The 15,136-nt window shown below is 65.2% G+C and overlaps 2 protein-coding genes across 2 annotated transcripts; one reads left to right on the forward strand and one right to left on the reverse strand.

The window, feature by feature from the left end:
* Positions 1-43: 43 nt before the first annotated feature.
* Positions 44-3,439, reverse strand: CCR10 (C-C motif chemokine receptor 10). The gene has a single exon (XM_041426551.1). It carries the CDS (start codon positions 3,012-3,014, stop codon positions 1,968-1,970), a length of 1,047 nt encoding a protein of 348 aa, XP_041282485.1. The 5' UTR covers positions 3,015-3,439; the 3' UTR covers positions 44-1,967.
* Positions 3,440-5,068: 1,629 nt separating this feature from the next.
* Positions 5,069-14,592, forward strand: CNTNAP1 (contactin associated protein 1). The gene is made up of 24 exons (XM_041426552.1): positions 5,069-6,293; positions 7,375-7,476; positions 7,643-7,836; positions 7,937-8,084; positions 8,260-8,463; positions 8,530-8,714; positions 8,800-8,943; positions 9,266-9,527; positions 9,606-9,755; positions 9,823-9,994; positions 10,084-10,190; positions 10,296-10,415; positions 10,555-10,758; positions 10,850-11,006; positions 11,162-11,289; positions 11,403-11,570; positions 11,647-11,865; positions 11,943-12,182; positions 12,258-12,494; positions 12,604-12,731; positions 12,843-12,936; positions 13,040-13,273; positions 13,396-13,443; positions 13,529-14,592. The coding sequence occupies exons 1-24, from the start codon at positions 6,215-6,217 to the stop codon at positions 13,717-13,719; spliced, it is 3,915 nt and encodes a 1,304-aa protein (XP_041282486.1). The 5' UTR covers positions 5,069-6,214; the 3' UTR covers positions 13,720-14,592.
* The last annotated feature ends 544 nt before the right edge of the window (positions 14,593-15,136 follow it).

Genomic DNA, 15,136 nt, shown 5'->3' on the forward strand with positions numbered 1-15,136 from the left:
CGCCGGTGCGTCAGCGGCGGGGCGGGGGCAGCGCGGGCCGGGCTGCGGCAGGGCCGGTGCTCCCGGAGCCGCCGCCGGCGGGGCGCGCCGGGTACCCTCGGCACCTCACGGGAGCACCGTCTGTGAGCACCGCCTGCACCCGGTGTGGGCACCGGCACCGGGCACGGGCCCCTGCCCTGCCCCGCGGCACCCGCATCGTGCGCTGTCCTGGCTCCTGCGTGCGGCAGCACTGGCGCCTGTCCCAGCACGGCGACTCAGCCCGGTGTGGTGCCTAGTTTGTGCCAGCGGGCAGCACCGTGGGCTCGGTGCTCGGGCAGGAGGGCACCGTGGGCAGAAGCGCACCGTGGGCAGGAGGGCACCATGCCCAGGCAGGCCCTCATAGCAACCTTCCACAAAGGAGCTGCTGGAAGGCGTTCATGGTGGGGTCACACCCGCTGCGGCAGCTATGTGGCTCAGCTCAGCCCCGGGCTGTGCCCAGTGGCAGAGGGTCTGTGGCACCCTCAAGCCGTGGGTGCCATGGCAGCGTCCAGGCCCTGGCCCCACTCCCGAAGCCCCAGGAGTTAAGGCTCTGGCTTTGCCACAGCTGTTGGGTCAGCGCCGTCCCTGGGAGCCGGGCTGCTGGGATGCGCAGGCAGGAAGCGCCGGCTGCCAGTTCCCCTCCCACGCAGCCTGCTCTGGATCTTGCCTGGGGCCGAGCCCCTGGTGTGGGGCCGGCTGTGCACCAGGCCAGTCACCAGCATCCAGCAGAGCCCACCAGCTGTGCGGCCATCAGAGGACTGGAACGCGACCACCCCAGACCACAGGCTGGGTGGGCAACAGGGGCAGCTGTGCTGTGTGGCCAAGAACTGCCCGAATCTGGCTCTTGGTCGCCACCGAGGGCTGTGGGGGACAGAGGCCCATCACCCCGCCTCTGGGGCTGCTGAGTCAGCAGTAACCTGCTTCTGGCCCGGCAGTAGGTGAAGCTTCTGGAAGGGCTTCTTCCAGTCGAGCCCTGAGTCCTGGGCTAATCCCTAACAGAGCAGGGGGTGAAGAGGAAGTAGCCTCCAGGCCCGGCAGCACCGGGAGGTGCTTCCCTGCATGCCCAGCTCTGCTGGGAGGCTCCATGAGCAGCTGCACCACAGCCGAGCCCAGTCCTGCTCCCGGCACTGTGGAGTGTTTCCTTAGCCAGGTGAGGGGGACACTGCACGGCCCCGGCGCTGCCGGTCCATGGCATCATGTGCCAGCCCGTGGGACAAAGTGTCGCTCCCCATGTCCTAGCCCGTGGTCATCTGTTGGTCGTCATGTGTCCGGGCCGGGCCTGACCCAGCGCAGCACACTGGTGCCGCAGGGCCTCTGGGCCGGGATGTGTCGTGGCACAGGAACTCGTGGGGGGAGTAAGGAGGAGAGACAAACCTCCCCTGCCCTGCCCTGGGGTGCAGGACCCAAGGAGGGTTTTTCCGGGGGCTCCCTGTCCGTCCAGCGGCGGGGACGAGCGGAGGGCAGGCAGGAAGCACGAGCTTCTGCTGCCTCCTGCAGGCATCGCCCGCCGGTGCCGGTGGCCAAGGAGCCGCCCCCGGCCCCACAAACCCCCCGGGGCAGCGTCACCCCGCACGGAGACCGCGCTCGCCCACCGGGACTCGTTCGGGGTTTATTGTGAGAGTGGGAACCAGCTGCCTGCCTGGCCCCGGTGTTGCACCCACCGAACCGCTCACGGCACCGCCCGGACCCCCAGAGCACGTGAAACATCGCACTGCCCGCGGCGCGGTGACATTGCGGGGCTCTGCAGGGAGCGCAGCCCCGCGGGTCGCCGGGCAGTGAAGGCACTCGCAGGGCGTGCAGGCGCTGCTCTTCCCTCTGCTCAGGCGTGTGCGGGCGCCGTGCGGGTTGTCTGGCGCTGCCCGTGTCCCGGTGCTCACCGAGGCAGGTCTGCGCACGGACGGGGCTGTCCGCGGGGAGCTGGTCCCTGCCGCGGCCGCGGGCACTGCCTCCTACACCACCTCCAAGCAGCTGGAGAGCGATGTCCGCCGGCGGGGACTGGAGCAGCCGGAGCAGCGCGGGTCGAGGGACCACCCCAAGTCGCTGGCGAGCAGCCACAGCTCCCGGCGGAAGCGCTGGCCGAGGAAGGCGTAGAGCAGCGGGTTGAGGCAGCAGCGCAGGTACGCCAGCCCGCCGGTGACCAGCAGCGCCAGGTCCTTGCTGCGGCTCTGGGCACAGCTCATCTCCCAGCTGGTCAGCAGCTCGGCCGCGTCCAGCAGCACCATCAGGCTGTGGGGCAGCTGCAGGGCCACAAACACCAGCACGAGGGCCACCAGCACCCGCAGCGCCCGGTGGGGCTGCGCACCGCGGATCGCCAGCAGTGTCCGTGCCACAGCTGCGTAGCAGATTGTCATCGCCAGGCACGGCACCGCGAAGCCGAGCGCCACCTGCAGCAGGCTGGTGGCTCCCCGGGCTGCCCGTGAGACCACACGGGGAAAGACGACACGACAGAGGCGGAGATCCTGGTGCTGCTCTGCCTGGCTGAAGATGAACTGGGGCAGTGCTAGCAGCGTGGCCAGCAGCCAGGCCAGCCCCGCCGTTAGCCAGCCGTGCCGGCGGGCTCGTGGGCGCAGGCGGCAGGCAGTTGTCGCCTGCACAATGGCCACGTAGCGATCCACGCTGATGCAAGTGAGGAAGAGGAAGCCGCTGTAGAAGTTGAGGGCGTAGAGACCCTGCAGCGCCTTGCAGACGGCTGTGCCTGGGGACCAGCCCTGCACCGTGTCGGTGATGGCGAAGGGCAGCATCAGGAGCAGCAGGAGGTCGGACAGAGCGAGGTGCAGCAGGCAGACATCGGTGACACTGTGTGCCTGGCGGTAGCGGGTGTGTGTGAGCAGCACCAGCCCGTTCCCCACTATGCCCAGCAGCAAGAGCAGAGGGTACAAGGCAAGCTGGAAGGTGCGGGCCAAGCCCTGTACTGCCTGCTTCTCACAGAGCTCCGGCAGCATGGTGGCCTCGTCCCAGTAGCTGTCCTCCCAGGGGTAGAAGTCAGAGGTGGCCATCAGCTCTGAGACGGGGCTGGGAGTCACCTGTGCAGAGGGAGGCTGAGTGAGGAGAGCTCGGCAGGGGCGGCCCGGCCGCGAGGTCAGAACCACACCCAGGGCGGCCTTTCTCCACCCAGCCTCACCGCTGGGAGCCCAGCCCGGGTGTGCCGCAGCCCCCGGTCCCTGGCCCTACGTGCGGGGTTTGTTTCTACCTCGCAGCAGCGGGAGGTTCGCCGTGCTCAGTCATTGCAAGAGCCACCACACATTTCCTGAGCAGCTGTGTGAAAAGCAGAGCAGGTGGAGGGACATGACCCAAGCCACGGTGTCCCTAGCACAGCACTGTGTCCCTGCACGTGCACCCAGCCTGTGGCCCCAGCTGCCCTGGGAAGTTGAGTCTTGGGGATCCACACCAGCATCCCCAGGTGCCCAAAGCCCCCACACACCATCCCGGGGACCCCAGTGTGGGCACAGCCTTGCACTGCCCAGTCCTGCTCCCAAATAGGGAGCTCCTGCCTCATCCAGGTTGCAGACAGCTGAGCACAGTGCTCCCACCTCCCAGCTGCTCAGCCCTGCTCTGGGGCAGTGGGACAGTGCTGCAGCCTGGTACTGGTCAGCTGAGACCCCACTGACCTGGAGATCAGGATCTGACACTCTCTGACTCACAGCAGTTGAGCAGCAATTTCACTCTGGCCCCTGTCAGGCAGCTGGGCTTGGGCTCCTCAAGTGCTCTGGGGCCACAGGTGGGATCAGAGCCCAGTGCCAGGGCAGGCTGACTATCCAGCAGCTCCTCTAGCCCCTTTCCTGCTCAAGACCCCAGGGCCTGGAGCACCAGGCAATTCCCCTGATTCCCCAGGGTTTTGCCTTTCAGTCTAAACCCAAAAGACTCACAAGAGAACTACCTAAAACATGAACAAAAGCTAATGATGGGGGGGTCCTGCCTGGCTCCCAGCAAACCCCTCGCCCTGCAGCCCCCTCACCTTCTCCGTCATCGCACAGCAGAGCCTTTCCCCTGGCTGCTGGGTCTGAAGCTGTTTGTGTCTCAGTCTCTGTAACCGGTGGTTTGACCACATGCTGCTCCCGATACCAAAAGAGGTGCAGCAGTTGTCCCGGTGCTCTGGGGAGGAGCCCTGGGGAGGAAGGCAAGGTGGCAGGTGCGAGCCCACTTTGGAGCTACAATGAATCTTTGACTTGGTGCATCTTTTACATCTGCCTGCTGGGGACAGAAATAGCAACTCTGCTCACTCTCTGTCATGTGGGTGTGCAGGCCAAACCCAGGAGCACCCAGCCAGGGGAGCAGGGTCTGGTCGAGGGTGTTCAGCACGTGCAGGAAAGCCCAGCCCACCTCAGGGCTGTTGTTGGCTTCTGCAGGACCAGCAAGAATGGGGCCAGTGAAGGGATTGGGGGCTGCTGTGGGCTGGCACTGAGCTGGGCACAGGCAGGGTGCTCCTCAGGCAGGATTGGCAGAGCCCTGTCTGGTTTAGGGTTGTCTTTTCCTGATGGCAAACGTGGTGGTTCCAGAAGCTGGGGTGGCTGCTGGTGCAGGGCATACCCCTCACCCAGGGGTCCCAGCCTGGCAGTGCAACCCCACAGTGCTGGGCAGGCGTGTTGCTGGTTGTTGACAACAAAATTCCCAGCTCCTCATTAAAAAGCAGATTAGTTCTTGTGGGGCAGAGGCCCCATTTCCTCTCCTCAGGGGGGAGAAGACTGATCCCTAGCTTTAATGGGCTCCTGGCCATAATCCCTCAATCCCCCTTTCTCCCAGCTACAGCTGTCTTTGCCGTGGCTTATCTCCACTCTGCCCTCGGCCCTCCTGCTGCCTCCAGATGGGTACAGGATCCTGGCTGCTCACTGTGGGGCTGTGGAGCTGCTGCGCCCTGGATGAAGAGCAGCCAGGACAGGTGCCCCCAGCCTCTAGGGGCTCCCCAGGACTCTTTGCTAGAAGGTCTCTTCCCCCTCTGCTGCTTTTTCTGCAGTGCAGGGATGCTAACTGCAGATCTCTGCCCTGTGCTGGCTCTGGGGGTGCCTCCCTGCACCCTGCATCTGGGGGGAAGGGGAGGGAGGAGGGTCCTGGGGCCAGTGCTGGCCCTACAGCCAGCTGTGGGTGCAGAGCAGGGATTCTGCATGTCCCTGTTGAGGCTGTCACAGATCTGACCCAGCACAGGGTCAGGACGTGGGGCTGGGGCCAGAGCAGGCACCCCCGGGGTGTCAGGACAAGGCCAGGTGGGCTGTGCCTCTCCTGGGGATGGAACTGCGGGCACTTCCAGGTCTGGGGACCAGGAGGGAGGGTGCCAACGTCCTCAGCTTACAGTTCCAGCTCCTGGTAGCAGAACTGGTGCACTGCCAGGTGTCCCACATCCCTGCCACACATGGGGTTTTCTATTCTCTGTCACTCCCCAGCCGCGGCCGGGGCTCTGCCCGGGCAGGGAGGAGGTTTGGCACCGGCTGCCCCAGCTGAGCTGAGCTGAGCTGAGCTGTGCTGCCTGCGGCTGCCAGCCCCGGGACATGCTGCCGGGTCTAGAGCTGGGCACAGCCTGGCCGTGCTCCTGCTCCACGCTTGGAGCTGCTGGGGCATCCCCATCCCCCGGGACTGCTCCAGGCCCCGGGGACAGCAGCTCTGCTGTCCTGCGGGGCCAGGGGATGCGGAGCACCGCGGGGCTGTAGGTGTATGTAGGGCACGCAGGAGCCAGCCCCCCCAACTCCTCTGTGGGCGTCTGGGGGTGGTTGAGAGCAGATACAAACTAAATCCCTCCTTCTGCACCACCAGGGAGAGCAGCGACCCCGAGACCTGCAGGCCTTAATCCACGGCTTGATCACAAACACTCCACATCTGCTGCGGGGGGGCTGCGGGCACCGCTCCCACCCTCCCCGCAGAGGGGCAGGGGAGGCTCGGCGTGCGGCGAGGACCGGGCACCGCCTAGGAACCGACCGGGGGTGCCCGGGGAGCTCCTGCACAGCCTCACCGGGGCCCGGTACCCACAAGAGCCGTGTCCCGGTGCAGCCCGGGGCGGCTCGCCGTGCCGAGGAGCGGGGAAATCGGGCTCCCGGGCGGAGCATCTCCCGGGGGCGCGGCGCGGGTGCGGCGGGGGTGGTCGGGACTCTGCGCCGCGCCCGGCCCGGCCCGGTTCCCCCCCGCCCCGTGGGCGGAGCCGCCGGCCCCGCTCCGCCGCGCGGCTGCAGCACCGGGAGCGGCGGCGCCGAGGGCGCTCGGGGCGCGCAGCATGAGCGCCCGCCGCCTCTTCGGGCTCTTGCTCGCCGCCTGCGCCGGCTTCCTGAGCCCCGGTCCCGGCTGCCTCGCACGTAAGTGGAGCCGCAGTCCCGGGAGCGGCCGCTCCGCACTGCGGGACCGCGCCCGCCGCCCCGTCCGCGCATCCCCGAGCAGTCCCCGCATCCTCCGTTCTCTCGGGCGTCCCCCCTTCTTCCCCGTGCGTCCCCCGCCGTCCCTCGGTACGCTCCGCTGCCCCTGTTCGCATCGTTCCCAAGGTCCCCGCCGGACACGGCCGTCCGGGCTCTCCCGCCGACCGCGCCCCGCCCGGGGCGGCCCCGCCGCAGCCCCCCCGCCGGCGGCGGCCCCGCGCCCGGCCGCAGCCTCTGGGGACCCGGAACAACCGGGACGCCCCGAGATTCCGGGATGCCCCGGAACGCCCCGGGGTGCCGAGGAGAGCGGGGATGCCCTGCGGGACCTGCCGGGCTCCGCCAGCACCTCGGCCAGCGGCGCCGCCCGCCGGGCTGGCCCCGCCGCGGGGCTGCACCGGGCCCGACCCCATACCGGCGATGGGGGCAGCCGCTCGGGAACGGGAATCGGAGAGACCCTGGTTGCACCGGGCAGATCCCCGTGGCCCCCTGAGCCGGCAGCCGGGGCCCCTTCCCCGGGGCCGGGGCGAAGGGGCATCGAGGCGGGGGTCCGTGGTACAGGGGACGGAAGAGTCGGGGGGCGGTGGACTGGGGGCTGATGCAGCACCGTTCCTACGGTGAGAGCTGGGGATGCTCCTGAGCTCCCCCGGCTCCGTCCGACTAGTTAGGGGACCCTGAAAGAGGTTCGGGACCCCGGCCCCTCGGAAGGGTCTTTTGCCGGTGCCGCGAGGGTTTGCACGGCATCCCCGGGATCCCACGCGGGATCGTTCCCCGCCGGGGCGGGGCAGAGCGGGGGTCCCGTTGCCCACGTCAGTGCGGAGGCGGCTGGTGGCGGCGCCGGGGCCCGCAGAGGTGTGTCAGCTCCGCTGCAGTGGGAGGGGAGAGCAGAGCGGGCCCGCCGCTCCGCCGGCCCGAGGGAGCCGCGGGGTCCCCAGAGCCCTCAGGGTCCGCAGGGCTGGGGAGCTCCCACAGGGACACTGCCCAGCTCAGTGCTCCGAGGCCGCCCCCAACTCCATTCTCCCCTCAGGACCCTGCTACGATGAGCTCGTTGCTCCCCTTTACTCCTACTCCATCGGTGCCTCCTCCAGATACAACATCTTCTACTCGGCCAGCTTCGCCCGTCTGCACAGTGAGTCCCCCCGCGGAGCTGGGCTGCAGGGGAGGTGGGCAGGGGGTGCCCCTGGCCGGGTTTTGCCTCTCGCGGGGCTGAGGGGCCCCGTCAGGTGCAGTGGTGGGGCCGAGCAAGCAGCCGCCGCTCAGTCGGGAGCCGAGCCGCTGAGCTGCTCCCCCCGCAGGCACCAGCGGCTGGTCCCCCGACCCCCGGGACAAGCAGCCCTGGCTCCAGATCGACCTGATGCAAAAGCACCGGATCAATGCAGTGGCCACGCAGGGAACCTTCAACACCTACGACTGGCTTACACGCTACATTGTGCTCTATGGAGACCACCCCACGAGCTGGAAACCCTTCTTCCAGCAGGGCAGCAACTGGGTAGGGGGGAGCCCGGCGTTCCCTGTGGGAAGGGGCTCTCTGAGAGGGGTAGAGACCCCTGACGTGGAGCAAGGTGTTGACAGTGACCCTTCATCCCCAGACATTCTTTGGGAACGTGAATGAGAGCGGGGTGGTGCGGCATGACCTGCATTACCCCATCCTTGCACGGTACATTCGCATCATTCCCGTGGCCTGGAACCCGCGTGGGAAGATCGGGCTGCGCCTGGGCCTTTATGGCTGCCCCTACCGTGAGTAGCTGGCCACGGGCTCCAGCAGCCCTGCCTGGCGGGATCCTGTCTCTGGCACACCTGGAAAACTCTCTCAGAGGGGGTTGTGCCCAAACACTCATGGCAGAGACCATGAGAGCCAGGGCACCTGCTGCTGCAGGCAGTGACATGGGTGGGGCTGCTCTGCTCTCCCCAGGGTCCCATGTGCTCTACTTTGATGGGGATGATGCCATCTCCTACCGTTTCCGAGCCAAGAGGGTCAGTACCTTCGAGGATGACATCTCCTTCAACTTCAAGACACTGGAGCAAGATGGGGTGCTGATGCACGGGGAGGGCTCACAGGGTGACTACATCACAGTGGAGCTCAAGCAGGCCCAGCTCCTCCTGCACATCAGCTTAGGTGAGCTGGGGCCAGGCGCTGGGGGCGTGGGGCTGGGGGCCACCGGCTGATGCTGGTCCTCCCCAGGCAGCAGCCCACTGCACGCCACTGAGGGCCACACGACGGTGGAGGTGGGCAGCCTCCTGGATGACCAGCACTGGCACTCACTGCACATTGAGCGTCTCGGCCACTACATCAACCTGACGCTGGACGGGGAGGTCAAGCGCTTCCGCTGCCGTGGCACCTTCGACCAGCTTGACCTTGAAACTGAGGTGGGTGTACTGGCCAGGGGGCTGCCAGGATGCTGACCTGTGATATCCTCCAGGGAGGGGCTGACACCCTCCCTCTGCCTGCCAGGTATTCTTTGGAGGCGTGATCGACCACGACAAGCAGCACCTCACCTACCGGCAGAACTTCCGGGGCTGTGTGGAGAACATCATGTTCAACGGGGTCAACGTCGCCGAGCTGGCCCGGCACCGGCGGCCCAACATTCGCTTTGAGGTCCAGCCTGGGGGGTGGCCCCTTCTCTGGGAGTCCTCTCCCTGCTGTGGGGGCACCCCTTTCCTGGGTGTCCTTAGCCCCACTGTGGGGTAACCCCTTCCCTGGGGCAGGGTCCCCTGCCTGCTGCGGGATGACGCGGGGCCGTGCTCAGCCGAGCGGCGCCGGATTGACCGTGCAAGGTTGTCCCTGGCCTGGGGCGCCCGCCTGGCTCTGCCAGGCATTGGGATCAATTGGGCATGATTGAGGCCAGGACTGTGGGGATGAGAGGGCCTGCCCTCTATGGGAACATTCCCTTTCTCACCCCTCCCATGGTCACTCCCAGGGCAACGTGGGCCACTACTGCCAGGACCAGCTGACCACCCCCATCACCTTCGCTGGCATCAACAACTACGTGCGGGTGCCGGGGATCCCACGGAGGAACCGCCTGGCTGTCAGCTTCCGCTTCCGCTCCTGGGACACTGTTGGCCTCCTGCTCTACACCGGCTTTTCTGACCGCCTGGGCTCCCTCGAGATGGTGCTGAGTGAGGGGCAGGTCAATGTCTCCATCGCCCAGCCTGGCAAGAAGAAGCTGGAGTTTGCTGCAGGTGGGCTGGGGAGGCAGCACGGGGCGGGGGGGTCAGTCTGGCAGTGGAGCATCCCCCTGCACCTTCCTCTCTGCACAGGGCATCGCCTGAATGATGGCTTCTGGCACTCGGTGCACCTGGTGGCACGGGAGGGCTCAGCTGTGGTGACCATTGATGACGATGATGGTGCTGAGTTTCGGGTGGCACACCCCTTCCAGCTACGCACCGGCAGCCAGTACTTCTTTGGAGGTGGGCAGCAGGGTGGGGTCTGGGGCAAGGGGTGCCTGAGGGCTGCTCACCCCGATCTGTCTTGCAGGCTGCCCCAAGCCAGCCTCAGTCACTGGCTGCCGGTCAAACCAGACAGCTTTCCACGGCTGCCTGCAGATGCTGAACGTAGACATGCAGCCCGTGGACGTGGAGCTGCTGACACTGCAACGGCTGGCGCAGTACCACAATGTGTTCTTCAACGTCTGTGGGATCACAGACAGGTATTGACCGGGATGAGGGTGCTGCCTCGGAGTGGGGGGCATTGGGGGGGCTGTGCTGGTGCTGGGACAGCAGCCCTCTGTGCCCTCAGGTGCACCCCCAACCTGTGTGAGCATGACAGCCGCTGTATCCAATCCTGGGATGACTTCATGTGCATCTGCGACCTGACGGGGTACAAGGGGGAGACCTGCCACAAATGTGAGCCTGGAGCCTCGTGGGTCAGGGACAGTAGGGGCACTTGCAGCCCCTACTCCTCCCTGGTGCCTCCCTTGCACTGACCTCCACTCCATTCTTCTCTTCCAGCCCTTTACAAGGAAACATGTGATGCTTATCGGGTCAGCGGGAAGACCTCGGGCAACTACACCATCGACCCAGATGGCAGCGGGCCACTCAAGCCCTTCACGGTGTACTGTGACATCCGAGGTGGGGGTAGCAGCAGGGCAGAGGGGACCTCTGTCTGATGCCTCTGGGAACCAATCCTTGCCTGTGTATTGGAGCTGGAACAGGATAGAGGGAGTGGGGTGTGTAGGGGTCAAGTCCTAAAGCTCCCCTTTCACTGCAGAGGACCGAGCGTGGACCATTATCCGGCACAACCGTCACTACGCCACGCGGGTGACGGGCTCCAGCGTGGACCAGCCCTACCTGGGGGCCGTGGAGTACTGGAATGCCTCCTGGGCCGAGGTCTCAGCCCTGGCCAATGCCTCTGAGTACTGCGAGCAGCGCATTGAGCTCCACTGCTACAACTCCCGCCTGCTCAACACCCCCTGTGAGCGCCGGGAGAAGGGGCTCGGTGCCGCATGGCTGCACTGCAGGGCTGTGACACGGGACAGTGTCCTGACCCTCCTCTGTGCCTGCAGCCGGGCTGCCCTTCAGCTTCTGGATGGGTCGGAACGATGAGCGGCACTACTACTGGGGGGGCTCGCGACCGGGCATCCAGCGCTGCGCCTGCGGGCTGGACAAGAACTGCGCTGACCCCCAGTACTTCTGCAACTGTGACGCCGACCATGCAATTTGGTGAGGGGGGGCAGCTGTGGAACAGGAGCTGTGGGGTGGGGACTGCAGTCATGGGGGGCACAGATGCTGGGGCACTCAGATGGGGGTAACGGGGCTGTGGGTTGGTGAAGGGACAGAAACACCTCGTGGCCCCTCTGACGCACTCACATTTGCAGGAGGACAGACAAGGGTCTGCTGACCTTTGTGGACCACCTGCCAGTCACCCAGGTTGTAATTGGAGACACCAACCGCACTGGCTCTGAAGCCCAGTTCGTGCTGGGGCCCCTACGGTGCTATGGAGACCGTAAGTGAGCAGCCCCACGGAACATCCCCTGCCTGCAGAGTGCCTGCACCTGCCTGTGCTGTCCCACATGAAGGACCCTGACCATCCCTCACTGCCCCTCCTGTTCCTCACAGGCAACACCTGGAACACCGTCTCCTTCAACAGGGGCGCAGCCCTGATCTTCCCCACCTTCCAGGCCAACCACAGCCTTGACATTTCCTTCTACTTCAAGACCACTGCCCAGTCTGGAGTCTTCCTGGAGAACCCAGGCTATAGAAACTACATCCGCATTGAGCTCAACAGTACGGGGGTGCAGGGGGGGCAGGGCTGTTGGGGGCAGAAGGGCTGGGGTCTCTTCTCAGCATCATGTCCTTGCAGCCACTAGGGACGTGGCATTTATATTTGACATTGGGAACGGGGACGAGAACGTGACGGTGCGGTCGGTGGTACCCTGGAACGACGATGAGTGGCACCAGGTGAAGGCTGAGCTCAACGTCAAGCTGGCACGGCTGCGGGTGGACAAGCTGCCCTGGGTGGTGCGGCCATTCCCCCCACAGAGCTTCGTCCGCCTGGAATTTGACAGGCCCCTCTACGTCGGTGAGAGCCCCTGGCCACGTCCCTGCACCCCCAGGTCCCCACGTGCCACAGGGCACTCAGTCTCGGCCCCGCTGCAGGCGCGGCAGAGCACAAGATGCGCCCGTTCCTGGGCTGCCTGCGGGCACTGCGGATGAACGGGGTGACGCTCAACCTGGAGGGCAAAGCCAATGAGACGGAAGGCGTGCGGGTCAACTGCACCGGCTACTGCCAGGACCCGCCGGTGCCCTGCCAGAACAGCGGGCTCTGCGTGGAGCGCTACAGCCACTACACCTGCAACTGCAGCATCTCCGCCTTCACCGGGCCCTTCTGCAACCACGGTGAGTGGCAGCGCTCCGCGGGCTGGGTGGGGCCGAGGAGCCGGCGCTCCCCTCACCCCCTAGGCTCTCCCACAGACATCGGAGGGTACTTCGAGGAGGGCACCTGGGTGCGGTACAACATCCTGCCCATGTCGCTGTACGCCGCCCGTGAGTTCGCCAGCATTGTGAGCAGCCCCTGGCAGCCCCTGCCTGGCTATAACCTCACCAGCGAGGAGGTCAGCTTCAGCTTCAGCACCACCTCAGCACCTGCCGTGCTGCTCTACGTCAGCACCTTTGTCAAGGACTATATGGCCGTGCTCATCAAGGATGATGGTGAGGGCAAGGCCCCCTGCCCTGTGGATGCCACTTTCCAAGCCTATAGATGGGCTGGACATGCCCACTGAGAGGTGCAGCCCTGCTGACAGCCCTGTGCTGCCCACAGGGAGCCTACAGCTGCGCTACCAGCTGGGCACCAGCCCCTACGTCTTCACTCTCACCAACAAGCCAGTGACGGACGGGCGGCCCCACCGCGTCAACATCACCCGCTTGCACCGCACACTCTACACCCAGGTTTGGGCTGGGGCACCCTCCCAGTTGGGCCTGGGGGCTTCAGGTCAGGCTGGGAGGGGGCATGGGCAGGGTGGGCTCTGTGGGCACTGATGCTGTGCACCTGCCTCCCAGGTGGACTATCTCCCCATCATGGAGCAGCAGTTTTCCCTGTTTGTGGACAGCAAGCTGGATTCACCCAAAAACCTGTACCTGGGTCGTGTGATGGGTGAGCTGGGTCCTGCCCATGTTGGGGTCTCTGGGGTCTCCTCTGCACAGCATGGCCCTTGCCCTCTGAGAGGGATGAATAATCTCCTTCTGTGGCCCCACAGAGACTGGTGTGATTGACCCTGAGATCCAGCGCTACAACACACCTGGCTTCTCAGGCTGCCTCTCAGGGGTGAAATTCAACACCCTCGTGCCCCTCAAAGCCATCTTCCACCCCACCAGTCCCCTGCGGCCCTACAGCATCCGGGGGGAACTGGTGGAGTCGAGCTGTGCCTCGATGCTCCCCCTCAGCACCATCCTTATCCCTCCTGAGATGGACCCCTGGTACATGGCCACAGGTGGGTGCTGTGGTGGGACCCTGCTGGGGATGGAGCCCTCGTCAAGCACCAGCTGCAGATGGGAAGCTCCAGCGTGAGACCTTGCTGCAGCCTGGTCTCAGCTGCCTGCTCTGTCTCTGCAGAGTTCCCTCACGTACACGATGACGGCTGGATTGGGATCATCATTGGGTGTAAGTGAAGCCTCTGGCTGGTATTCCACACTGGCACAGCCCTGCGGCCCCTCCCCAACCCCTCACTGCCGTCTCTTCCCCGCAGTCGTGATCTTCCTGCTCCTGCTGCTGTCAGGGCTGCTGGTGCTGCTCTACTTCTACCACCACCGCTACAAGGGCTCTTACCACACCAACGAGCCCAAGGCCATCCAGGATTACGGCGGTGCTGCCAAACCGCCATCGGCACGCAAGGAACAGAACCTCCCCCAGATCCTGGAGGAGCCGAGAGGGGACTAGCGGGGCCGGGGGTGGGACGGGCTCACAGCCCCCGCATCCCCGGGAGCCGCCCGGGAATGAGCGAGCGTCGCGGGACCAAAAGGCCGAGCACACCTGAACTGCCAACACCCGCCTTCAGACTGACCGGACCGGAGCGGACCGACCGCCACCTCCTCCCCACGGCCGCCATCGACCGGCCCCGGAGTGCGGCCACGATCCGCCGAGCCCCAGCCTCGCTCGCCCCGGTTACGCCGACAGCTCCCATGCCAGAGGCAGGCTGCTGCATCTACAGCTGCCAAATCCTGCCTGGCCTCTGTCGGGGAGCCCCAGGCTCGGTGCCCACCCTCCCTGTGGCCGGGGGCACCCGGCTGCTGCCGCCCGTTAGTGCTGCCCGCGTAGATGCCCCGCTGCTTTGCTCGCTTCGCCAGCACCGCGCAGAGCCACGAGCACCGGCCCCGCTCGGCCGGGCTGCCAAGCAATACTCCACACACCGGCGCCGCGCATGCCGCCACCGCACCTTGCTGAGATGCTGCTTTCATAAGATCAGGTACAGATCCTTTCTACCATTTTTGTTGCTGGATATTCTACTACACTCTGGTTTTTTTATTCTATGGGTTTGTATAAAAAACCAAACGGAAGCTCCCGCGGGCGTGAGGGCCCGCGTGTCGTGGTACGTGGTCTGTAGTTTGCTACTTCTCTGTACGAAGTGCCAGTCCTGCCAATTACCTCCAGCCCAGGGAAAGCTCCTGTTCACTTGCTGTGTTGTGGTAAGACAATGTTACAGATATGCATTTATCTACCCAAAGGCCTGGCTCCACTGGGCACTTTATTTTTAAAAAGTCTGTTCTTTTGAATGAGATGTGAAGATAATCAAATAAAGGCAGAATGATGGCATTTGACGCTCCCTAGCCTTCACCTTGGCAGCCTGGGCAGATCCTCTCCTCCCACCCCGGCTCAGCCTGCACGAAGGGAGGCACCACATTGACAAGAGCAATTCCTGGTCCCAGTGCCAGATGCAGGGTGTAGTGAGCCGGGGCTAGAGGCAGCTCAGCTGCTGCTGCACACACACATCATGTCCTGCTCTCCCCACCATCATCTCTGCCCCCTTCCCACCCTGAGCCAGTGTGATTCAGGCAGCTGGAAGCACTGGGTCACTCTGTCCCCTCTGAACCCTGGGAGCCACGCTGGGGACAGCCAGGCTGAGCCCAGCAGGCAGGGGACAGTCTGGGGACAGGCTGCTGCCCTGGGTAACAGAGGCCAGGAGCAGGGGAGGGTCTTTGCTACCACTTTATTATGACAAAGGCTACAAGCCATGTTATTTAAAGTGCATTATTATTATCATTATTCACCGTCAACAAACCACAGACACAAGCCTGGCATAGTGCAGATATGGCCAAAGTGGCAGAAGACGCTTAGGCAAGAGCAGGGCTGGCAGGAG

This window comes from Onychostruthus taczanowskii, unplaced genomic scaffold (assembly GCF_017590055.1).
Source record: "Onychostruthus taczanowskii isolate IOZ18803 unplaced genomic scaffold, ASM1759005v1 scaffold91, whole genome shotgun sequence".
Lineage (NCBI taxonomy): Eukaryota > Metazoa > Chordata > Aves > Passeriformes > Passeridae > Onychostruthus > Onychostruthus taczanowskii.

Coding starts and splice junctions, on each gene's coding strand:
- CCR10 (XM_041426551.1), bottom strand. CDS start 3,014: ATGGCCACCTCTGACTTCTACCCCTGGGAGGACAGCTACTGGGACGAG.
- CNTNAP1 (XM_041426552.1), top strand. CDS start 6,215: ATGAGCGCCCGCCGCCTCTTCGGGCTCTTGCTCGCCGCCTGCGCCGGC. Junction 12,183..12,257: donor CGGGCCCTTCTGCAACCACG/GTGAGTGGCAGC, acceptor GCTCTCCCACAG/ACATCGGAGGGTACTTCGAG. Junction 12,495..12,603: donor CGTGCTCATCAAGGATGATG/GTGAGGGCAAGG, acceptor TGCTGCCCACAG/GGAGCCTACAGCTGCGCTAC.